Consider the following 24,330-nt stretch of genomic DNA (forward strand, 5'->3'; position numbering starts at 1 on the left):
ACGCCTCCTGCCACCAGCCCAAGCATTACCCCAGTAACAAAATGACCCACAAGTGGGATTTCCCAGCCCCTCATCCCCAGCACAGAATCACAGACTGCTTTGGGTTGGAAGGGACCTTTCAAGGCCATGTAGTCCAACCCCCCTGCCATGGGTAGGGACACCTTCCACCAGACCAGACTGCTCAGACCCTCGTCCAACCTGGCCTTGAACACTTCCAGGGATGGGGCAGCCACAACTTCTCTGGGCAATCTGTGTCAGTGTCTCACTACACTCACAGCCAAAAGTTGCTTCCCAATATCCCATCTAACCCTGCTCTCTGGCAGTGGGAAGCCATTCCCCCTTGTCCTGTCCCTCCAGGCCCTTGTCCCAAGTCCCTCTCCAACTCTCTTGGAGCCCCTTTAGGCACTGGAAGGGGCTCTAAGATCTCCCTTCGGGGTCAGCGATGCCGGGGCGGTCCATCGCCGGAGCAGCAGGAGAGGGCGGGGCTTTTGGAGAGGGGGCGTGGCCCATGCGAAGACGGAGCCCCGCCCCCTCCGGCCCCGCCCCCTCCCGCAGCCGCGCGGCCCCGCGCCCGCCGTGCCCGTGGACGATGGTGGCGGCCCGGGGCGCTGCCGCCCGCCGCGGAGCGCTGCTGCTGCTGCTCGCCGCCCTCGGATCCTGCCCTTTGCGCCTCGTCCGTGCCGGTGAGTGCCTCTCCGTTCCCCCGCCAACCTGCGTCCATGTCCTCTCGCTGCCCCCGCGGATGCTCGTGTTCCCTCCCACGACGAACCCTGGTGCGGTTCCCCCCCCTTCCTCCACCATTATCCCCACTCCCACGACGGATCAGCATCCACGGGTGCTCATGTTCCTGCGTGGAAGCAAGGTAGGAAATGCCCCCCCCACGTAGCCCCAGTGGGGTTTCTCACACCCCTCAGCGCTCCCTGGGGACGGGCAGCGCCGCACCGTCACCCTCCTGCCCGCTGCTTCAGGCGGGGACCTGGCAGCGGCTGGCAGCGGCGCAGGGCTGGTCCCCAGCAGCTGTTTGGGGGGGCTGGAGGGACCCTGAGATGTTGGCGGGGGGCAGGAGGGAACCACAGATATGGATCTTGAAGTGGGGAGACAGTATGGAGTCATGGGAGCGGCCCACAGGAAGCACCTTTATTGGCAGGAAAAAATACTAAAAACCACCACAAAAACCCCCATCAAAACAAAGGAAAAACCAAATAAAGGTGCTGCTGTGAGCGAGCCATCCAGGGGAGCTGCCGGGAGGGCTGCTTGGGAGGGAGTCCTGTTTGCCCACCTGCCCCATCGCCCTGGGAGCGGCTGCAGCATTGCCCCGCGGGGCTGCTCCGGTGATGGTGACATTTCTGCTCTCTGCTGGGGCAGAAGGAATGGGTGAACTTCACTCCCTCCCCACAGCACCACCCTCAACCACCCTGCTTGTCTACTGAAGCATTGTTTTGGGGCGTTCAGGTTTGATTTGTTTGAGTTTCGGGGTCTGAGTTAGGGCATTTCCCCTCCCGAGGGGTCTGGCACGGGATATACTCCGTGTCCCCTCGCTCTGTGCCCACTGCTGGGGTGTGCAGGGCTGCGATGGGCATAAACACCACCCGAAAAACCCCAACTGGTCCTGAGCATTGCTGCCTGCGGGGAAGGCTGGAGCTGCCCACCACTCCCACACCGGGGAGGCGCGGTGTCCCGACCTGAGGTACGGCCTGTCTCGGGCAGGTGCTTTCTGCCTCGCTGGCGCAGGAGCCGGGAAGGGCCTCCTGGCTCCCAGCATTGTTTGCGGATCCAATATTGTTTCCTTGAGCTGGCTCCCGGCGGGGCAGACGCTGGGCAGGCGGACGCCGGGCAGGCAGCCTGCTGTCAGCCGGGGCCCAGGCGGCCTTGCCGTGCTCCCGCCTGCTCTGAGGGACAGCGGGAAGGTGCAATAATTTTTAAATCTCCCAGTGGATCAAAACATCCAGATGCTTCCATGCTGGGGCATTGGAGGTGGACGTGGGGATGCTCCTGCACTCTGCCTCTTCCCATGAGCCAAGGCTGGGGTGGCCCAGCCAGGGGTACTGCTGACGCAGGAAGGAGAGCCGGCAGCTCCAATGCAGCCATCAGTGATCCAGCACAGTCTCTGCTGCTCTCAAATTTAAGGGGTTGGTGTGGGATCATCGGGGCTGGCAGTGCTGCTGGGGTGCGGTCCCTCGAGGGGCTGGTGGAGTGGCTGTGCCTGGGGGCTGTCTAGGGGGGTAGTTTCCCCTTCCCCTCCTTTCCCAGTCTTGCGGGTGCTGCTGGAGGTGAGACGAGCGCGAGGGGCCTGGCTCTGCAGCAGCAACCTGCTCCAGCACTGGGATATCGCATGCTCTTGGCGCATGTGGGGTTGGGATTTTTGGCTCAACCTCTTTGCCCTGTGAGATGCTGGGGCATCTTGTCTTTGAGCTTTTCCTGATGGCAGCATCCCATTGCTGGGAGGTCGAGGTTGTGCAGCATATGGCAGTGGGGAGCTCCAGGCGGGTTTCTCCTGGAGATGTCTAGAGAAACATCCCTGGGATGCTGGACAGGGAAAGGAGTCACTGTCCTGCCCCCACCACCTTCCTCACTGAGCACAGTGGGGCACAGGAAGCGTTGACTGTTTCTTCCCACTGTATAATTGCCCTTTCTGGGTGGGTGGGGCAGAGCTTGGCTTTCTCTGGGGACAGCTGTGAGGTGGAGGTGGTAGGGCCAGGGGCAGCTCCCGCCTGTGGTGTGCTGGTGAAGCTGGCTTCTGAAGGGCAAGGAGAGAGTGGGGGAGAAAGTCCTGGACCACCATACCCGTGTCCTCCTGCCTCTGTGGCTTCATCAAAGTTTTTTCAGGTGGGGATTGGCATCTCCTCTTCCTCGTCCAGCACTGTGATCCAGAGCCCCTGCAGCAGATGCCATCTCCCAGGATGCAGCTGCACATGGCACGGTGACATCCTCATCTTGCCATGGGCCTGATCCGAGCTGGAGGAAGGGCAGCAGTGCTTTGGAGGTGCTGCAGGGTGGTTTAGGTTTGCTTGCTGCTCCTCAACTGTTTTTCTCCCACGTGTCCCTGTCCAGTGCACCTGGCTTTGGGAAGGGCCCTGGCCTCGCCTCATTTTATGGCTTCATTTCCTGGAACTTGAGTGAGAGCCAGACTCTCCCCCCTTCCTAAGTAATTGAGTTGACAAGTTTTATCTATTATTATTGTTATTATTATTATAAAAAGAAATGTTTTACAAATGTGATGATGGGCTAGAACCCCATCTTTTAATAATCCTGAACCTCCCAACCCCACTACAACAGTCAGCACTTCACATCCCAAACATCCAGAGAAGCTACTCAGCACAACCCGAGTGGTTCTTTCCAGTCCAAGTGACCCATTTGGCCGCATGTGACCTGCCAACTCCACATTGCTGCTCCTACTTGTGCTGCTCTGCCGGGATGCAGGTGGGAACATGGATTCTGGTGCTGATACCAACTGCCCCAGCTCTGTGGTGGTGCAGGGACTGCTCAAGGTCCCCAGATGGGCACGGCAAGGCAGGAGCCATCCCCTGGGAAGTTCCCATGGCTCAGCCTGTGGGTGAGATTGTCCATCTCTTGGCTTTTCCTTTGTCTGCTTGGCCATTGCTGCACTGGGGAGGCGTGAGGGGCACCGTGGCTCCACAGACCCCCATGCTGACCATTGAAACTGGGACAGCTGTTGGGAGCAAGGCAGCAGGGCTGGTGCTGCGTCTGTGGTGCTTGCAAGGGCCTGGCTGCCCTGCCGAGCTCCCTGGGGCTCTACCCAGTGGGTAGAGCGGATCGGTCTGCAGAAAGCAGCCCCAGCTTTTTCTTGAGGCACAGTGAAGGTTGTCCAAGTCCCCCCAGGAGCAGTTGGCAGCGGTGGGCAGTTGTTCTGCTCAGCCACTCCATCCCTTTGAGCCCCTCATGGCTGCATGTCAGGGTGTCCTCTGCCACGCTGGTGCAGACCAAGTGTTGCCCCACACTGCAGCTGGGGTGCTGCTCCCCTAGGAGCTGTGTGCCGCTCTCAAGTTTAATTTTCCATGCAGTTCTATTCTTGGAGACAATGTCCCCACCTTGTTCTCTAGGGTTACATTTGCTGAGCTGGCACCTTTCCATGGGAAAGGACCTCTAGTGGGGGCTAGATGTGGGGGAGCTGGGACATGGGGCACAGGCATCCCGTGGGGCTCTGCAGGCCAGTACCCATGCCAGGGACCTGGGCAGGGCTCCCTGCACAGGCCTGAGGAGGGCAAATGGGTGGAAAGAGGCTCCTAATACCTGTGATCCCAATTGCAGAATCAGCATCAAGGAAGAGTTTATGGAAGAGACAGGGTGAAAGTCCCTCATCCCTTTCACTACAGCTGGCTAGGGACCCACAAACCCATGTGCATCTCAGCCGTGCCTTGTGGGTGCTGGTGCAGGGAGAGCTGGAGCTTGGGCAGGGAGGCTGAGGTCCTGGAGCCTGGGTCATGTGTAGGGTCAGGTCCTTTGGATGTGCATTTTCCCTGGCAGCTCTGGAGATGGGTCCCCCACCCCAAGGACCCCTCAGTCCCCAGGGGTGCTCGGGTTCTTCCCACACCACAGAGGAAAGACACACTGGGGACGTTTGCCTGAAAAGTCTCTTCTGGGCCATGGGGGTATTAAGGGAGGTAATCGGCTTAGCCCTGACAGGCGCTTCCGGGCGGGAGAGGGAACAGGGGGGTGACAGTGTGATCAGGACACTGGGGACAGGGAGGTTGGTGGTGGGTGCTGGAGACTAGAGGGGTGATGGGGATGTTTGAGACAGGAGGGGTGTTGGGGGTATCAGGGGTGACAGTGTAGCAGGGGCAATAGGAACAGGAAGGGTCACGGGATGGACAGTGTGCTGGGCACAGGAAGAGATGTGTGGCTACACTGGGGACCGGAAGGGTCATAGCATGGTGGGGACAGTGGGAATGGGAAGGTTGATGGGGGCTGCTGGGGGCAAGAGTGTCAATGTGGTGATGGGGATGTTGTGGACAGGAGGGGTGGTGGGGGTGCCCAGAGACAGGAGGGGTGATGGGATAGCCTCTCCTCAGGTACAGAGTGCTGGGTCCCTGGGCACAGGGTACAGTACCTGCCATCAGTCTCATCCCTGCATTAATTCCACAAAAACAGTATCCCGGTGCTTGGTCTCCACAGGAAGTTCCGAATCTACTCAGGGGGACAGTGGCTCCCCTGGGCCAGCTGCCCCTCCAAAACCCCAGGGCCTGGCCCCAGCACCACTGCCAATACTGGGGCGTCTCCTTTCCATGCCTGGATGTTAACCAGTGCTGCTGCCACAGAGTGACCAGTGCTCCGAACGGCAGCTGCAGGCCTGTAATTAGCCACTTTGTGAGCTAATGAGAATTGCAACGGGAAGAAACTGGCCATTAAGTGCCTGGAGCGAGCTTTGAATTGAAGGAAGGAAACATAGCTGGAGCAGGTCCAGGTCCCTGCCTTATCCTGTCCTGAAGCACCACGGGCTGGCAGCTGCCCATCTTAACCAGTGCACACCATGGCGCGTGCTGGGGTCCCTCCTGCATGGATGGAGGATGGCAAAGCCTTTGTGGGGGGAGATTTGCTCTTTGGGTGGGAACCCATCTCTCTAGATGGGTGACATGAGAGGTGACATATCAGCTGAGGGTTGGCAGGGACCATGGCTCATGGTGGGACAGGGGTCCCCTGGGATCCTGGCCCCTCTTCCCTTCCTGCAGAAAGGAGACTGTGCTGGAGGTGGAGACAGGAGGTATGGAAGGTACAGCTCTCCAGTGCATCCTTAACACCTGTGGGTGCTGCCTGGGCTTAGCTGGGGGTCAGCAGTGGAGCGTTCCTGGGGAGCCCACAGCTCTTGTGTGCAGGAGGAGCAGCTCTGCCTCGGGGATTTCATCATCTCGTGTCTGTTGGGGATTATTTCCCAGCCACCTGCTAAATTGGGAGAGAGGGCAGCCCTGGTGAGCTGCTGTAATGTGACCCATCCTGTGGCCATCCTTCCTGGCTAGGATGGAGAGGGTTTCCTTGATCTGGCTCTTCCTATGGGGCATAAACCCCGAAATCCCTGGGTCCAGCTCTTTTAGCACCATCTGCAGTCCTTTTCCAGGAGCCCTGGGATGCTGCATTCACCAGCACCCCTGGGATGCAGCTGTGCATCCCATGGACCCCCAGTTTCTGGGCTCTGCCCCATGGGACATGATGACCCCACAGGTCTTAATTGCTGGCAGTGGCTGAGTCAGCGCCATCGCAGCCACAGGTGCAGCCCCAGTTGGGTGGGGAGCTGTGGCCCCTGTGTTTCCGCCTGCCTCTGGCCTTGCGTGTCCACTGGCACATGGTGCCCTCCTGGGGTGCCCTTGCCAGCCCTTGTTCCAAAGGCTGTTGTTCCACTGGCTGTTCCTACAGCCATAAAGGTCAGCCCCTATGAGCCCAGTAGCCATGAGTAAGGGGCTGTGTCCCCAGACGCCTGTTTCAGGGTGATGGGCTGGTGGGAGCACCAGGGCTGGTGTGGCAAAGCAAGGAGTGGATGAGAGGAGCTGGGCAGACAGGCAGACTCCCCGCCCTGACCAAACTGCCTCCAATCTCCAAGGATGTTTAATCAGCAAAATCATGCCAGTGCCTCTTTCTCAAAGGCTGCAGGATGTCTCCAGTGACAGCGTGGGCCGCAGCGGGATGTAGGATGGCTTTGACTTTGCCAAAGAGCATCTGGCATAGGTGGGCACAGTGGTGCTGCTCCTCTGGGCGGGTATTTCCAGCCCGGCAGTGGGATCACATGGGAGCCTATGGCTGCTCGCAGATGGCTGAGCTGTGCTGAGCTGTGCTGAGCTGTGCTGGCCCCTGGCCTGGCAGCTCCTCATGTGCATGGGCTGCCCTCTCTCACCTCCCCACCATCAGCAGTGGCTCCACAGGGAGAGCTTGCCTGAGGCTGCGTCTCTGCTGTGGCTCACTGGACAGGTGGGCGCCCTTGAGGTGGTGCCCTGCTGATGGGCCAGTGCCCAGGAAAGCCAAGAGGAAAGAGCTGGACCCTAGTCCTTCTCTCCAGACTGCTCAACACTTCAGGTGGGTCCATGGTGCCAGGGCTGCCCATTCCCTGCCATGCCAGCACAGCAAGGGCCCAGCACCATGCTGTGCTGCCCATTGTGTTGTCTTAGAGCACCCCAGGGATGCAAGGAGGGGTCCCCATGCCAGTGCTTGCTCTGCACTGTGGCCTTGGCCACCAGCTGCTTCACCTGTGGCATGGTGCCAAACCTGCCCAATAAAAAGGGAATTAAAGAACCCCACCTCTGTCCCATCCCCAGCCCCGGTGGGCTCAGGGCAGGTGTGAAGCCTGCTGGTTTTTACTTCAGCAAAACCTGATGAACAAGACCTGAAGTGGGTGGTTCAAAGAGCAGCCAGGTGCATTATGGAATGGGGTGGCACCAGGAGCAGCCTGGGGTCCCTGACACGGGTGGATGTGCAGTCAGCGAAGCAGAGCCAGCAGCAAGTTTGGGTGGGCAGCCCCAGGGAAGTGGCATGTGGCACCTGGTTTGCCTTTTGCTCTTTTTTTATTATTTCTTCTCTTCCTGAATATCTGAAGCCACTTGTGGCTGGAGACCCCCTGGTACAGTGGGGCACAGGGGAATGCAGTGGTGCACATCCTGGATGTAGAACAGCCTCTGCAGGGCTGGAGCTGCGGCTAGCAGCGCCCAGGGGTGTTGGAGCTGAGGTACCAGGGGGTCTCACTTGGCTTGATGCCCCCCTCACCTGCCACAGGCAAGGAGGGCCACATCTTCTGCTGCCTCCTGACTCTGCCCAGTCCCTGCTGGTGTCTGGATCCATGGTTTGCTGGAGCTGTTTCCATCCATCCAGGTGCCATCTCCCCTTCCCACAGCCCTACCACTCCAGTCCTTCACCTTGCATGGCAGGCAGGCTGCCAGGGCAGGGAACAGGCATTTTTCTGGCCATTTAGGGGATTTGAGCAGTTATGACACAACATCCCACTCCCTCAGCCTGGTGGAGACTACTTGGTGCTGCCCCAGCCTACGATCACAGGACCAACTTGGGATTTCAGAGTGCTTGTAAATGGAGTCTCCCCTAGAGCAGGGGCAGGCTCAGGGAGAACACCGGTGGTTGGGAGGTGATGCACTTGGGGATGCCAAGGGTTTGGCATCTGCTCACCTCTGCAGAAGCCTTACTCAGCCCTCCTGTCCCTCTCTTTCCCCTTGGCATTGAACCTGGAGCAGGACAAGGCTCTGGAAGCCCATTGTGATGCCCTCAGGGCTGCAGAAGGATGTGCACCTGTGCTGCCTGTATTCCAGGGCTCCATGCTGGTGGCCCCAAAGCAGCAGCAGCAGGGTGGGTGTGGGTTGAGTGCTGATGGAGCCATTTCCCATCAATCCTGGATGTTGCTCGTGAGAGCGTTCCCTCCCTGGGAGCAGGGTGCTCCCAGGTGAGGTGTTTGCTGTCCAGGCAGGGAGAATGCCGCCACGGGGTCCCTGTGGAGGTTCCCTTGTCCTCCAGTCTGCAGCATGGGGCTACTGACACTGTCCCTTGGCCATGACAGAAGCTGTGCTGGAGATTGTCTCTGCTGGCTGAGCCAGATCTCAGTGCCTACCAGCTGCAGCTGGGAGCCAAGATGTGAGCCCCGATGGCCTCGGGGACGGGAGTTGGTGGCATGTGGCCTCTGCCTGACCAAATCTGCTGAAGCACAAAGCAATCACTTCCAGCTGCTCCCTCTTGGTGGCATGGCATGGCCCAGTGCTGCTGCAGGATGCGGGGCCAGACTGGTGGCCCTGGCTGTGCCACATGCTCCATCCCCAGCAGTGACATGATGTGGCCAGCGTCCCCCCACTCCCAGCTTGTGGGGTCAGCATTGCAGAGCCCCGCTCCACTGCCTCCACACGTGAGAGGGGGCTTGACTGCTGCATTTTTGGGGGCAGGAGCACAGAGGTGATGTGAGCAGCTGCTGGCAGTGGTGGGGCTCCCATGGGGGCTGCCTGAGCAGTGGTGCCAGCTGTGCCCAGGAGCGGGGATTGCTCCAGGACTGCAGCCCAGCCACCAGCATAGTGTCTGACCTGCAGTCATGGTATAACCCTTGTGGTCAGGGCGTGTCATCCGTGGCTGCTGTGTGCAAAAGGAGTGGTGCCAGGGCTTGGTACCCCAGGCATCCAGCCTGCCATTGGCTGTGTTAGCGCAGCTGTCAGCAGTCATGCCGTGAGCACCTGGCTCCCCTGGGGGGGCCACACCCCTGGGCACAGGCAGTGGAACTGGGATGTTGGGGTGCCTCAGCAACCCCTGTTCCTACCTGCTGCTGGACAGGCTGTGGGCAGGGGGAAGTGAGACCTCAGGGGCTGGGGTGTGGTGGGGAGCATCACATCAGCCTGCCTGCCCAATGCCTCCCTGTCTGCCTGCCCAAGGCCTGCTCCAGAGCACTTCTTCAGAGCCAGGAGCAATTTGTAGAGCCAGGAGGGAGCCCCAGACAGTGCCAGCTGGCAGAGGAATTGCTGGGAGGGCCAGCAGGCTGCAGGCAGGACCCACAGCAGCTCCCACATCACCTGGCTGGAGGAGGAGGAGGAGGAAGAGGAGGAGGAGTGACCTTGGAGTGGAGCTGGCAGACACAACACCACTGCAGGCCTGACGGGGGTTGCTACTGCTGCCGGGGCTCTGTCATATCCTCGCCATGGTCTTTCCTCAGCCACAGTCATGCGCTAGTGTGCAGGGCCTCAACACGGGAGGGAGACCTGCATCCCTGTTCCCCAGACACCCCAATATACCCCCATGCCCTGGCTCAGTGCCCATGTCCCACCAGGGGCATATCCTGCTGCCATAGGGCCGCCGGACCCCAGTGGTCCCGGGCAGGTTGCTCTGGTGGGCAGGTGTTGCTGGTGCAGGGATTGTGAGCACCCACACCAGTGCTCAGCACTACTTAATTGTCTTCTTACATTCACTTTTATCTCTCTATCTGTGGCAGTGATGCAGCGAGGGCAGTCCCTGCTTCCCGGCCACCCAGATGTCCTCCTCGGGTTTATTTTTGTTTCTTTTTCACTTATATGTGTTGGCACGAGTGTGGAAGAGCTGCTTCACCCAGGCTGTGACTGCCAGCGGCTCCATGCCCTGCCCAGGCACCTCCTGTCACAAGCATTCTGCTGTCCCCGAGTCCCACCCCGGGTGCCCAGCATGGCTCTCCCCAGGGTGGGTCCTTGGGGATGGGGGATTGTGCTCAGCTTTCCCCCATGGATAACACATCCAGGGGCCATGGACACACATCTTGCAGTTCACACACCCACATTTCCTCCTGGGCACAGGTCTGTTCCTGCTTACATGTGTCCCTAGCTTGTGCCCACCCACTGTCTGTGCTGGCTGCAGGGTGTCCTGTGCACCTGCTGCCCTTGGGCTCAGCTCCTGTCTGGGATCCTGCCTGCAGGGAGCCACTCACCTCCTCCAGCACTGGCGGCTCGGCACAGCCCTCAGCTTGGTTTAAGGGGTTACCCCAGTTGTGCTGGGCTGGGCTTGCTGCCCACCTGTACGGGAGCTGTGCGCCATGGCAGGGCAGTGACAGCAGCTGAAGCATCCTCCTCCTCCCAGCACCCCATGTCATTGCTCGCTCCTCTGGTCTGTACCATCCTGCCAGCAGGTCCATGCTGCCCTTCCATCCCTGTCCCTCGGGATCCCAGCCTGAGTCTCTCCTGACCGTCCCACCTGTGGGCTGGCCTTGCTGGGCTGCACTGATGCCAAGCAGGGGGCATGGTTGGGGTGGGGGCATCCCAAACTCTCCCAGATTCAACAGCAGCCTCACCGGTGCAGAGGCAAGATGGGGCAGCTGTAGCGGGTATGCTGGTACAGGTGGGTGGCATGGTGGTGACATGGCCACAGCTGGGTGGAATTGGGACCCATGTGCTGTGCCAGTCCCATTACCCACCTTTGGGTGGGTATTCAGGAGGGTGAACCTGTGGCCAGGGCACTGGGGAGCCAAGGGGTGGTGGGAGGGGTCGGGTACACCCAACATGGAAGCTGGACCCCACCACCTGCCCGCTTGAGAATGGACAGATGGTACCTACCCCCCCAGGGCATGTATGAGTGTGCAGGGCTGGGGCAGCATGGGGGGGCAGGGTGTGACAGCCCCCCAGGGTGACAGTGGTCAGGGGTGGAGATGCCCCTGTGGTGCCTGGGTTCTGGCACACACGGCACTCAGTCCCTGTCACGTAGCATGGCATTGAGGTGCCCACTCCCACCAGCACAGGGCTCTCACTGCTGGGCTTTGAGGTGGGCTTAGAGAGTGGCAAAGCCCCGTGGGCCCCCTCAGCCCACGGGGTGCCCACGCAGTGATGCCAGCTCACCATCCACTGACTGGTGACACATGGGGAGCTCTGAATTGCAGCCTGTGACAGCTGGGCAAGCACAGCTCATTCCTCAAACAGAGATAACAGCCTTTGCTGGGATCCAGCCTGGGCTTTATTTATTTACCTGGTTGCTGGACTCTGGCTTGGGGCTTGTGCTCTGGCTTCTGCCCCTGTAGCCCCTCCCACTCCCCAGGGTGGCTCTGAGGGTGTTGTCGAGGTCTGGCACTGCAGGGTGACCCTTGCTTGGGTGGCTTACTCCACCAGTCATCAGCTTTTGGCAGCACCTGTTTTGGGGGAAGTGTTTGCATGAGCCTGTGGCACAGGCGCTCTGGTGTCCCCCCCAGTGACCCACGTGGCTGTGGCATGTCCCCAGCCTGGAGCTGTGCAGTGCCACATCATCTTCCTGCCCCTCATTTTTAAACGGAGCGGCCTTGAGAGTAACCCCAGAGAGGTGCAGCCAGTAACCAAGTCCTATTTCTGTGCTTAAACACCTGATTATTTTCCCATTAAGCACTAATTGCCCCCCAGCCACCTGGCCGAGGCCCACGGCAACTCCAGGGAGCAAACCTGGCTCCCACGGGCAGAGTGGGCTCTGCCTCCCAGCACGAGCGAACACCCTCCAGCTTGCTGTGCCTGGTGTGGGGTTCAGTCAGCCCTAAAATTGCAGCTGCTGCAGGAGAAACCTCTACAGTGAGGGCAGCTCTGCCCCTGACACTGCCAGCCGGAAGGGGAAGTGATGAGTGCCTCAGGGGATGCAGTGGGGAGCAGGCTGGGGGCCATTAGTAGGGGTTGCACCCTCTGGTGAGCAGTTTGATGGTGAAATATGGCCATGCAGAGGGCGGGTTGCTGTGGGTGGCATATCCCACTCATCTGGCTTTGGGGTGACATCCTTCCTGTGCCCTTGCTGGGGGAGCAGAACTGTCATGATTCGTGTCTTGGCAGTTCCGTCTTGTTCCAGGACTCTCCAGTGTGCACAGGGTGCTGCCTCCCTCGCCCCCTGGTGTGCTGTAGTGATGGGGATCAGGACGGCCCCCAGCGTTGGGGTGCCCCTCCTCGTGGGGTGTTCGATGCCAGGGCTGCCCCCCAGTGTTGCCATCCCCGGGATGCAGGACAGGCAGATGGCAGGTGTGTTGCTGGTGCTAGTGTGGGTGGCAAGGGCTGGCAGGGCTGGCTTGGGGTGCGTGGGCTGGTGCTGGAAGCAGCTCCTGCTGTGACTCATCGCCAGCCCGGGGGCGGCCAGCCTGGCCCTGCTCCCGGTGCAGCCCCACAGCCCTGCTCCCTACCCAGTGCTGCCTGCAGGAACACTGTGGGCATGGCCATGCGTGGCAAGGTGAGGGGCAGGGTAGGGCAGCTGTGTGCTGTGCCCCCATCCAGCTCTGCCTCCCATCCAAATGCGCTCCCTATTCAGCTGCACTTCTCCTCCAGCTGTGCCCCCTCCAGCTGCACACTCCCATCCAGCTGTGCCGTCATCTTTGCCTCACATCCAGCTCTGCTCCCCATCCAGTTGTGCCCCATCCAGCCCTGTCTCCCATCCAACTGTCCCCCAATCCAGCTCTGCCTCCCATCCAGCTGTGCCCAGCCTGAGTGCTGGGCATACTGAGGGTCACCTGGTTCCGCACTGCCACCAGCTTGTGAGGGAGGGACACTCATGCTCATGCTGTGGCAGGACCAGCAGTGTCACCATCAAAACCAGGCCCCCAGCGTGTCCCTGCAGCCCCCCGCTGAAGGTGACACCTGAAGCCTGGCTCTGTGTGTCACTGTCCTGTCTGGTCACAGTTCCTCCCTCCAGCTCTGCACATGGTTGGCCACCATCACCCAGTCCAGGGCTCAGCTTTGTACAGGACACGGAGACTCTGTGTCCCCCTAGGAGGTCCCGCTGGCCTGAGCCTGCCTGGGGTGATGAACCAGGGTGCTCCCGGCCATGACAGCGGTGCCGTGGTCTGATGGGTCAGGTGAGGTGGAGCATGGGGGGCGCATGCCTGTTCCCAGGGAGTGGAAGTGCCCCGGAGCTGACATGGACATGAGACACCCCATGACACTGCGAGGGAGGTTTGGGGTGCAGTGTTGGGAAGGGCTGGCTCCCACTGCTTCCCCTGGGCAATGCCGAAGGGATGGGATCCTACTTGCCAGTGCTAGCACTGACCTGTCACAGCCCTACTGAGGCTTTGGGGGGTTGATTTGGGACTTTTGGTTTGACAGTCACCACACGAGCTTCAGTCTGTGCTAGTTGGATTTCAGATCCCTGTGTGGGGCAGGATGGGGTGGGAGACCCTGGTCACTGTGGGGCTCAGAGTGTCCTGTAACACATCCTACCATGAGATGGTGACAGTCCTGGGGCTGGAAGTCTGGGAGTATGGAGACTGGCTGCTCTTCCCTGAGGCAGCAAACTTGCAGGTCATGGGATCACAGACTATCTCAAGTTGGAAGGGACCCATAAAGATCATCGAGTCCAACTCCTCGGTCGTTAAGCCTGTCGTTAATTGCAGCCAGTAATAGCTTTCTGGAGGCAAAGCAGGGCCAAGGGGTGGCTCTGGTGAAGCCCTTCCATACCTGGGAGCTGCAGCGAGAGCATCCTGGGGCAGCTGGATCCCATTCCAAGAGGCCACGGACAGACCTGGAGGTACATTTGACCCCTCTCCTCCTCCTGAGCTCTTTTCTCCTGTCCCCACAGCAGTGTCCTGTCCCCGGAGCCTGGACTGTGCCCTGCAGCGCCGAGAGTTCTGCCCACCGGGGTCGGGTGCCTGTGGGCCCTGCCTGCCCCCCTTCCAGGAGGACGACCACGGGCGCTGTGTCCAGAAGCAGTTCTCACCCAGTGGTAGGTGCACCCACTCCACAGCAGTCCCTTCACCCCCTGCCTGCACACCTGCCCCTCCCCTCTGCAGCTCTGGGAGGTTCTGTGCCTCAGGGAGCACCCTGCCCCATCAGCACCCCATCCTCTGCTCTCTCCTCTCCATGGCAGCCATATCTCTGTGGGGATGGCTGCTCTGCTCCCTCTCGCTCTGCTCACCGCAGCTGAGGGGTGGTTTTGGGGTTGGCAAGGAGCATGTGGACCCCACTCTGCTCCCCATGCATCCTCCTTGGGTGACTGCATGTGGCCTTGCCAGCACCTCAGGGTCCCAGGACCGCTGGGGACAGGAGGGGCCCTGGTGGCTTCTGGGGCTCTCTGGGGTCTGCCTGGCTGTTCCAGGGTGCAGGCTCTGCAGGAGCAGGGAGGCAGTTTTCAGCACACAGACTTGTGTGTGACTTGTGCTGACTCTGTGGTCGAGACAAATGGGTGCCCACAGCCTCACCCACCCCGGGGCTGAGTTGAGACATTGGCCTGTAGTTCAGGGCTGCTGCCTCCTCCTTGGGTGATGCCCAGCATCTGTGCCAGGAGGGCTGGAGTCGGCAGCGCCAGGCAGGACCGTGCCTGCCTGCGCACTGGGGTACCAAAGGCTGTGCAGGGTATTATTCCTTTCCGGAGGGATATGAGGGGCCGTGACAGCCTGGGTGGCTGCACTGTGCCAGTGGGGAGAGAGACAGGCAGCATCCTGGGAGCAGCAGCCCATGGTCACCCATCCCACTGCTGCTGCAGTAGATGGAGGGTGCTGCCGGTGTAGCCATGGCACTTATGCCCCAGTTTGGCTGCAAAGACAGTGCCAGGCACAGGCATTTTTTAGCATGACCCTCAACTCTTCATGATGCTTGGAAAGCTGTGGCAGAGCTGTCCCTGCCCCTTTGTCGTGGGGTTTTATGCAGGTTTGACGCACAGGTGAATTAAGACCGTAATTAGGGCTCCACACAAGTATTTTTCCTGTAACTATAGAGGAGCAGCCTCTGTGTCTGAGGAAGAGGCCAGGACTGGCCATGCCCTTGGGCTGCTCCTGGTGTGTTCTGCTGGAGACCATCTGGATGCAAGGTGACAGCTCTGGAGCACCTCTGAACCACCTCCTGCTGCAGAGCATTATAGCATCTCCCCCCCTGCCTGCCCTTCTCCATCTGCTCTTTGCTCCCGCTGGCCCCAAAAGCCTCCTGCTAAGTGGGGTGCCAAGTCCTGGGGAGCTTCCAAAAACATGCAGGGTGGCTTGTCCTGTGCCAGGCAGGATGGAAAAGTGCTAGTCACTGACCCAGAGAGGCAACTCCCCTTGTATTTGAGTTCCATGCAGACATGGAGGGGGCCTCTGGATTTTGGGGGATTGCTTTATGTTCTTGAGCACGTTCAGGGTCCTGTCGGGGGGCAGCCAGAGCTGCTCTTTGCCCACGGCTCAGCCTGGGTGGGCACATGGGGGATGGCAGAGCCCAGCATGCCTTTAGTGCTGTTCCTCGTGGCAGGAGCATCAACCTGTAAATCAGAAGGGAGACCCCAAAGTGAGGCCCTTTGGCTGAAATGGGAGTGATGGCTGGAGGGGATGAGAGGTGATGGCATGGGGATGGGGTCCAGGCTTGGCATTTGACAGCAATCAGGGGTTCATCACCCCTGCCACAGGCTCCTTATCCACAAGTATCAAATGGCTTTGGCAGTTGTGTATGTTTTATTTTTTAATATGAAGTCTTGGAAGCAAATTCCCCTCTCAGAAGGGCTGCACATGCACTGGCATCTCCATAGCAACCCAGCTCCTTTCTGAAGAATGCGGCCACAGTTGTATCTTCACCCGGAGAGATGTAGGACCACGGTACCATGCTCTGAGGACCCACCCTGGGAGGATAGTGACCATCTGGGTCTCTCCCAACCCCATTCTGTTGTCCCATGCAATGCCACTAGCTTGTGGCAGCAAAAGCGTGGGTACTAGGGTAAATGAAAAAGGGGGATCCCCTCCCAAATCCTCTATTTTAGCATCCCGAGGATGCCCAGCTCCTCTTGATGGGGAGGCACCAATTTTTTTTTCCATGAGGGCTTTTACATCCTGCCTGTACCTTGATCTGGCAGCAGCACTGGAGAAGGTTGCAAGGATGAGGAGGGGCTGTGATAGCTGCATTCTGGGGGGGATGCAAGGCAAACAGAGGGGACTGCTGTGGCTCAAGGATGCCTAACCCTTTAAAGGGAGCGCCCCTTTGCTGTGTGCTTAGGGATACTTGAGCCACTTGCAACTGCTACTGACGCTGATACCGGGATCTCAGCTGCTGCCGGGTCCCTGGCAGGAGCTGGAGATCCTCTCCCGAGAGCAGCTTTTTGGGATAAAAAGCATCATTTGGGGTCTCAAGAGCGATGCATGTGAGTGGTGTGTTCCTGCCATTGGTGGCATTGGGGGTGGGTCTTGGCATACCTGGCACAGACAGCATCAGCACAGAGGTGAGATGGGATGCATAGAATCTTGATGCAGTGCATCCTACAAGCTGGCTGCCTGCACATGACTGGTGCTGTCTTGTGCAGGGGTCTGAGCCCCCCAAAATCCCATGCACATCATGGTGCTGCATGTGTCTGTGCTGTGATGGGTTTGAGTGATGTGCTTTGGGCTGGTGAGTCCCATGCCTGCTTCCACTTGACCAGCATAGAGACCCACCAGGCTGCAGGAAGCACTTTGGAAAAAGGGGGAAAAGGGGATCTAAGCTCACATATAGGGGGGTTCCCCCTTTCCCATTTGCCGGGCTGCTGGCACCAAGGAGGGTATCAGCCATCCTGGGGCAGGACTATCAATGGATTTGTGCCCTCCTGTGGACACTGTCAGCCTCAAATTTCCTCTGCCCGGGGCAGAAGTCACACTTGTCTCTCCTTGGTCACTGCTGTCCCCAAAACATCACGGTAACTGGTGAGACCTCGATGTGTGTTCCAGGGTTGAGCCCTGAGGAGGGAGAAGCCCCCAGGAGGGGCCGGGGGCAGAGGGGAGGGGCTACAGGGCTCTGCACCATCCTGGCTGTGCTATCCTGCTGCAGGCGGCAGTGGGACCTACCATGAGAGGGCACCCGCTCCCTGCACAAGCCCTGCCTGCACCTCTGAGTGCCCTGTGCATGTTCTGTGTGTCCTTTGTGCCCTGTCCCTGTCCTGCGTGCCCTGTGTGCTCGGCCATACCCTACCTGTCCTGTTCCTCCCCAGCATGCCCCACCCACTGCAGCATCTCTGCTCCTGCTGTTCCTGGGACGGTCAGGCAGGAATTGGGGCTCAGCCTTGGCCCCCTGTTCCCTGTAGCAGCTCAGGGCAGGTGTCTCACCTGGGAATCAAGCTGCCGGTACCATCTTGCCTTTGTATGTCTGGATTTATCCTCCAGGGCTTTCCATCTGAATATGGGCAGAGGGAACAGGCATAGGGGTGGGGATTGGGATGGGAACAGGGATAGGACAGGGATGTCTCCTGCCTTTGAAATTGAGATTAATCCTGTTAAAAGCAGTGGTGAGTGTCAGAGCTGGACTCTGCTCAGTGAGCCTGAGAAGAGCAGCTCCATTCCTGCTCCACACTGTCATCCTGTGGGTGGGCAACTCCAGGCTAGAGTGGGGGTCCTGCCCATGCCTGATGCCACAGGAGCCCTCTGCAGGTTGGATGTCCCTGCTGAGCACTGTGCATGAAATGCCACCCATGAGATGCTGGGCCAGCCCCTGGGGATACAGGGTGCTCCTTGCTGCATGGGGCACCCCTACTCCCTTCCCAAAGGGGCTGCATCCTACCAGGCAGAAATCAGCCCCTCTGCTGGAGCGAGGGCTCCCACACTCTGTTGGACAGCCCAGCTGAGCCCTGCTCTGGGGTGGCTCCAGGGCCCCTGGGCTGTAAAGAATAATTTGGGGTGAAAACCAGTGTTCAGGTGTCCCCTGCCTGCGACTCACCCTGCTGGAGCTGCCCCTCACCCCTGCGTCAGAGGGGCAGCGGTGGGGTGTCTGTCCTGGTCCAGCTCCCATCCCTCCACACTCGGGGCTACTGTGTGGCCCTAGGGGCAGGGACATGAAGCATGTCCTGCACAGCAGATGCTGGCACCCTGCCTGCTCTCACAGGATCTGCAGGACCTGCTGCCTCTGTCAGAGGGGCAGACACTGTTGCTCCTTCAGCCTCCAGCGTTGGTGGGATGAAAATCCCTCCAAAAGCAGCAAGGACACACATGGGTCCCAGGTCCCAGCTTTGGGAGGGCTGCATCTGAGGGGGCTCAGACTCACCACCACCTGTGTCTGCTGGAGCTGGGATGCAAGCCCCTTCTTGAGGGGGTCTGGGGGTGGGCACACGGCTGCACCCTGCAGTGCCCACCTCATGCCCACGCTCTCCCGCAGGACGGACCTCCATTCCCAGCTTGGAGGCAGAAATTGATTTTCTGGCAGATGTGCTGGCCAGGCAAGAGGCTCCTCACCACCACCTGGTACAGGATGGCAGACCCAGAAGTAAGTGCTCTCTCCCTACTCCCAGTGGTACCAGGGACCCCATGGCAGCCAGATCCTGCACCCCAGGCTGGTTTGCCCTCCAGAGCTGCCCGGCAGCTGCTCACAGCTCTGCCTTCTCCTGCAGCCACGCTGGTGCCCAACGGCAGCAGACAACGCCTGGCCAGCGGGCTGAGAGAGGGGCGACTGCAGCGGGGTCCCACCAGCACCACAGCAGCCGCCACCCTCCCCACCACTGCCACGGTCCAGAAGAACCCAGTGGAGGCATCCCCCATCCCTGCAAATGACAACGTGGTGCTCGGTGAGACCCCAGGGACTCGTGGGAAGGGGTTTCACACCCTCACCAGGGAAGCATGGGCTGGTGGCATTGTGCCACTGGCTCATCTGCTGTCTCTTGGTGTCCCCTCTGCCTCCACAGGGCTGATCGTGGTGTGCACAGTGGCCGGGATCTCGGCGCTGATTGTGGCAGCCGTCTGCTGGTGCAGGTGAGCCGGGGCTGCTGATGCCAACCAGTCCCTTGGTGTCCCTGTGCCCTGGACAGTGTATTCCCATGCTTCCTAGGCATGAGGGGTTGGAGGAGAGGCAATAGCTGCCCTTGCCAGTTCCCCCCAGCCATGGTGTCTGCTGGCCGGGGTGGGAGGACAGTGGTGAGACATCCCCATGCCAGGTGCAGGCTCCTGTTGTGGGCATTGCTGTGGCACTGGGTGCTCACACTCCCAGCACGTTGGTGCCTCGTGCCCAGGCCCCATGGGATAGAGGCGGCTATGCGTGGGGGTGCCACCTGTCATGGGTGCCATCTCAGGGAACAGGGATGTGAGTGGGAGAACTGAACCTCTCTGACGGTCACTGGCTCATGAATGGAGTCGTCTGCTCCCATAGCTCCCAACGTCCACTAGGATGGACTAGAGAAGTAATTGTCCACGGTGCTAGGCACTGGTGAGGCACCTTGAATCCTGGGGTCAGTTTTGGGCCCCTCACGACAAGAAAGACATTGAGGGGCTGGAGCATGTCCAGAGAAGGACAGTGGAGGTGTGGAAGGGTCTGGAGCACAAGTCTCACGAGGAGCAGGTGAGGGAGTTCGGGGGGTGGGGGGGGCCCGGGGTGGGGTATGGGGGGGGGCAAGGCTCAGCCTGGAGAAAAGGCAGCCTTCTCACTCTCTACAAGTCCCTGACATAGGAGCCGGGTGGGGGTTGGGCTCTTCTGCCAGGTAACAAGTGACAGGACAAGAGGAAATGGCCTCAAGTTGTGTCAGGGAGGTTTAGGTTGGATATTAGAAAGGGCGGTCAAGCACTGGAACAGGCCTGCTCAAGGAGGTGGTGGAGTCACCATCCCTGAAAATGTTCAACAAACGTGGATGTGGCACTTGGGGACATGGTTTAGTGATGAACTTGGCAGTGCTGAGTTTCTGATGGACTTGATGACTTTAGAGGGCTTTTCCAGCCTTAGTGATTCCATGATTTCGATTCCCCTCCCCGGCAGGCTGCAGAAGGAGGTCAGGCTGGCGCAGAAAGCAGACTACTCGACCCAGCGAGTGGCCAGCCCCCTGCCCTACGACAAGATCTCGGTAAAGCATGTCCCTCCCGGTGGGGATTTTGGTGCTCTGCTGGAGGGATTCCCACATGGTGTAGGCCCCCCACCAGCCAGGCTGGGGCACTCCAGAGCCTGGTCACAGCTGTTCCTGCTCTCTCTGCAGCCCGGGGACAAGACGCTGGCTCAGAGTGCCCAGATGTACCACTACCAGCACCAAAAGCAGCAGATGATCTCCCTGGAGAAGTAAGCAACCCGTCAGGAAACAGCATGTCCTGCCGTTAACTGGGGTGCCCCTAATCCCTGGGCTTCACCCCTTCTCTATATTCTCTCTCTTTAAGATGAAACTGGATGTGGCACTTAGTGCCATGGTCTGGTAACCACGGCGGTAGTGGATCAGGGGTTGGACTTGATGATCTCAGAGGTCCTTTCCAACCCATCTGATTCTATGATTCTGATTTTCCCCCACAGGCATAAAGAGGAGCCCAAGCTGCCGGACTCTGCATCCTCTGATGAGGAGAATGAGGATGGAGACTTCACTGTGTATGAGTGCCCCGGGCTGGCTCCGGTACGCGGGCGCAGGGGAGCTGGGGGTCCCTGTGCATGTAGGGGGAGTCCAACATGTGCCTGGGATGTGTAAGGACCTTTTCCCACATGTTCTTCATCAAACCTAGAGGTAGTCCAACCCCTCTGCTCCCTCTCATTGGAGCTCTCCAGGGGCAGGAGTGCATGTTCTGGCACAAGGCTTTTCCCTGGGAGCAGAGAGCCAGGGCAGCCCTTGGCGCATCTGACCCACCTTCCCTGTGGTGCCAGGGACACGGTCACTTCAAGGCTCCTGAGCACCAGGAGTGGAGGGGCTAGTCCTAGTGCCACCCCAGCGTCTGGAGCATGGACCTGTGACCTCTCAAAGCCAGGAACGTCCTCACTGCCTGGCAGGGGACCCAGGGAAAGGGCACCTTCTAACAGCTCTGGGTACAAAGAGCACAAAGGGCTGGTGAGAGGGCTGGTGAGAGGCCTTTCACATGGTAATAGGTGCAGAGCCCGGCCATCAAGGCCCAGATGGAGGGTCATCATTGGGTCTTTACAGGCCCATTAAAGGGCACTTGATGGCAGGGAGGCAGGCAGTCGACTAGGCACCCCACTCCTGCTGGGGGGCCCATCCTGGGGTCCCCAGTCTGAGCAAGGAGCCCTATTCCTGACAGCCACCCTGAGAATGCTGTCCTGCGATCCCCAGCCCAGCTGTGGGGTCCCATTCCACCTGGGACCTTGGGTTTTACACATCACCCTACCCCAGCACCCCCAGCCCCACCTGGCAGGGAAGCAGCACCTTTTCAGGAGTGATGAGTCACCCCATCGCAATCCACTAGGTCACCTCCCTTGTCCCTGCCACGCTGGGGTTCAGACCCAAACCCCTTTGAAAGGGGCAGCTGAACCCCAATTGTTTTCTGACCTCCTGCCTTTTCCTTTTCCCATCCCACTCCCTCCCCCATGGCAGACTGGAGAAATGGAAGTGAGGAACCCGCTGTTTGACGACTCCTCCTTACACCTCTCCAACCTCAAGTCGCACCAGTAACACCCCTCCAGACTCCTGCACCCGAGCTCGCTACAGACTGTGCCTGCAGCCGGGGCCCGGCGGGGCGGCCCGTGCCGGAGGGGCACCCACAGCCGGGCCAAGGGCCGCAGACCCCGCGCTGCCAGACTGTTCGACGCCTGCCCAATAAACACCCACTAACAGCTATGGGAGCGGGGATTGCCCCCGTTTCCAGCGTCCTTGTCCTCTTTGCTGCTGTGATCGCGTCCCTGCCTTGCCCTTTGCTTCACTGCCCTCGGGGACATGCCAGCCCTACACGTGGGGGGTGGCTACTGCTTTGGCACAGAAACTGGGGGGTCTGCGGCACTGTCTCTTTGCAGCTGGCTTTAAGGAGGGGGCTGCTGCCCTGGCTGCAGCTAGGCTGATATGCAGCAGCTGGGAAAGGGATGGAGAGAGGGTTAGAAAGCAGGAGAGGGCCAGGAGGGCTGGGCATGCTCATGTCTGGCATCAGGGCTGCCAGCCTGCCCAGGGATGGAGCCTTTCCCTGGAGCAAGTGGCATCACTAAGGGCTTCAGTGCCCATTCTACCCCCTCCTTCCCAGCCTGGGCAGCCCCTGGCAGCAGGACAGTGCTCTGGGAGCCAAGGGCAGGACCAGGAGTGGCTCAAGCAGGTGCTGGCATCACTCTCCAGGATGCTCCTTCAGATGCTGCCCCGGGGTGCAGACAGTCCCAGTGCCACTGTGGCCTGGGAACCCATGCCAGCCGGTGCTGGCAGAGGATGAGCTTTTTCTTACCCCAGGCCTTGGTGGGGTGAAAACTCAGAAAAAGGGTTCAGGATTTTGTTTTTAAGCCTATGTGGCCGTGGGGGAGGAAGGAGCAGGACTGGAGGGAGCAAAGGTGGCTGGGAGGGGTAGCCAAGGCATGGAGCCCACGCCCTGGCAGCATCCCTGTGGAGTCTGGCACTGTGCACTCTCCAGGCAGGAGACAGTCTCCCCTGCTCCATCTCAGGCACCTCCTGGGCCTCAGACACCCCCTGCACCCCTCTCTTACCAGTGTCCAGGCTCACCAGCCCTCACCAACACGTCCCTGCTCGGAGCCCAGTGCTGCTCCCCAAAGCCTCCCGGGTGCATTGGCCGTGACCTTTCAGCAGAAGGCCCAGGACAGGGTTTGAGTTACTTTTCACAGATTGTGGCTTCATGTCCAGACCCTCTTGTGGTCTGTCATGACCACAGGTGACCTGTTGCATGGGGGTGACCTCTTGCACTCACGGAAGCTCAGGGAGACACAGGCAGGGCAGGCAGCAGTGGCAGGGACGTGCTGGTGACATGGTGGTGGCATGGGGCCATTACCGTCCCTGTCCCTGGCGGGGTGGCTGACAGAGGCTGTCACAGCACAGATTCTGTCCCCATGTCCTGTGCTGCCCCTCCCCATGGGCTGCTGCCCCTCTCCCCACACCTCTCATTGTTGTTGTATGAATTGTAGTTCTTTTAAAAGATTTTATTAAAAGACCGTGTTTGAGACCCATGTGAATGTGTAGTGTGGGACCCACGGCTCGGGTGGCTCCTCTCGAAGCGTGGTGGGTCAAGGAGACAGGGGAGGGAGCATGCAGTGGGTCCTCCAGCCCCAAATCTTCCTTGGGGAATAGCGAGTAGCCAGCCTGCTCCTGCAGCTGGAGGAGCCTTTAAACCTTTCGGAAGGGTTTTCCCACACAGAGAAAGAACTGAGGGTTTATTTTCTTCTCAGTGTTTGCCAGGAGAGGTTTCCCCAGGGAAGAGTCGGGTGGGAGCCCCCGCACCCAGCCCTGAAGCACCGAGCACCCACCCTCCCCTCCGCACATCGCTCCCAGGGCCCTTCGCACCTCGGGAATGGCAGATAAGGGCTATCCCGTCCCCTCATTGTGTGCAGCCGAGCTCCTTTGATCACGCCAGCCCCCCCATCAGGCTGATACCATCTCTCCTGGTTTCGGCAGCCGGAGGTGGGTGCTGACTCACCGCGAAAGCACTAGCCAAAGCACCCAGTCGGGATGCTTCTCTCATCGGTTCTCCAGCTGCAGCCGTGGGTGATGCACACCCCAAATAACCCAAGACCCCCCCAGGGCTCAATCCTGGGGAAACACAGCCTCCCACCCCCTCTCCCGAGGTCCCCAAATTTGTCCTTCCTTTGTTCTCAGAGCTCACCAATCTCTCAGAGCACGTCCAGACTTTTTGGGAAGTTCTAGCTTGGAGTAAAACCTGTCTGTTCCTCCTGGGAGGACCCCCTTGCTCCTGGCACAGCAGTTGCAGGAGCCCTGTGTCCCCTGGGAATCTGCGTCCCCACAACATGTGCCGGCACGGAAGTATCATTTGTCCAGGGCCAGGGGCACCTGTGCTGCAGACATCCCAGGACACCGTGGGGCTGGGTGCAGGGTCCATGCTCAGGCCCCTCCTCAGTTTTCCCAGCTGTAGCACAGCAGGGAGGACCCACTGGTGTGTTCGGGCAGTGTGGTGGTGAGGGTGTGACTGTAATGAAAGCCCGGGGTCTTTGTAAAGAGGCTCTGGGATTTTCCCCTCAGACAGGTTTGGAAGAACCGACTCCAACCTGCCCAGCCAGGCCAGCTGCAGCCCAGCAAGCTGCACTGACAGGGAGCAGGTCAGTGTTCCTCCAGAAATGGGGCTTCTGGAGCTCAACCCCCTGCCCACCCTTCCCTAGAAGGTCCTAGGGTGACCCCTTCATCATGGGACCC

The 24,330-nt window shown here is 59.7% G+C and overlaps 1 protein-coding gene across 4 annotated transcripts; it reads left to right on the top strand.

Moving 5' to 3' along the window:
- The first annotated feature begins 526 nt into the window (after positions 1-526).
- Positions 527-23,132, top strand: NPDC1 (neural proliferation, differentiation and control 1). 4 transcript variants are annotated; one of them, XM_064677304.1, is made up of 9 exons: positions 527-683; positions 13,951-14,094; positions 18,447-18,554; positions 18,679-18,852; positions 18,970-19,036; positions 20,031-20,115; positions 20,245-20,324; positions 20,550-20,714; positions 21,574-23,132. In XM_064677304.1, the coding sequence occupies exons 1-9, from the start codon at positions 590-592 to the stop codon at positions 21,590-21,592; spliced, it is 936 nt and encodes a 311-aa protein (XP_064533374.1). In that variant the 5' UTR covers positions 527-589; the 3' UTR covers positions 21,593-23,132. The 4 variants fall into 4 exon arrangements, with proteins under 4 accessions (XP_064533374.1, XP_064533375.1, XP_064533372.1 ...); XM_064677305.1 differs by having other exon boundaries at positions 20,550-20,646; XM_064677302.1 differs by having other exon boundaries at positions 20,031-20,324; positions 20,550-20,646.
- The last annotated feature ends 1,198 nt before the right edge of the window (positions 23,133-24,330 follow it).

This window comes from Pseudopipra pipra, chromosome 20 (assembly GCF_036250125.1).
Source record: "Pseudopipra pipra isolate bDixPip1 chromosome 20, bDixPip1.hap1, whole genome shotgun sequence".
Classification (NCBI taxonomy): Eukaryota; Metazoa; Chordata; class Aves; order Passeriformes; family Pipridae; genus Pseudopipra; species Pseudopipra pipra.

What these genes read in the sequence shown, in the direction of transcription:
- NPDC1 (XM_064677302.1), top strand. Translation starts at nt 590, where the DNA reads ATGGTGGCGGCCCGGGGCGCTGCCGCCCGCCGCGGAGCGCTGCTGCTG. An exon ending in GAAGCAGTTCTCACCCAGTG is followed by an intron (nt 14,095 to 18,446) that starts GTAGGTGCACCC and finishes GCTCTCCCGCAG; the next exon opens with GACGGACCTCCATTCCCAGC. An exon ending in AAATGACAACGTGGTGCTCG is followed by an intron (nt 18,853 to 18,969) that starts GTGAGACCCCAG and finishes CTGCCTCCACAG; the next exon opens with GGCTGATCGTGGTGTGCACA.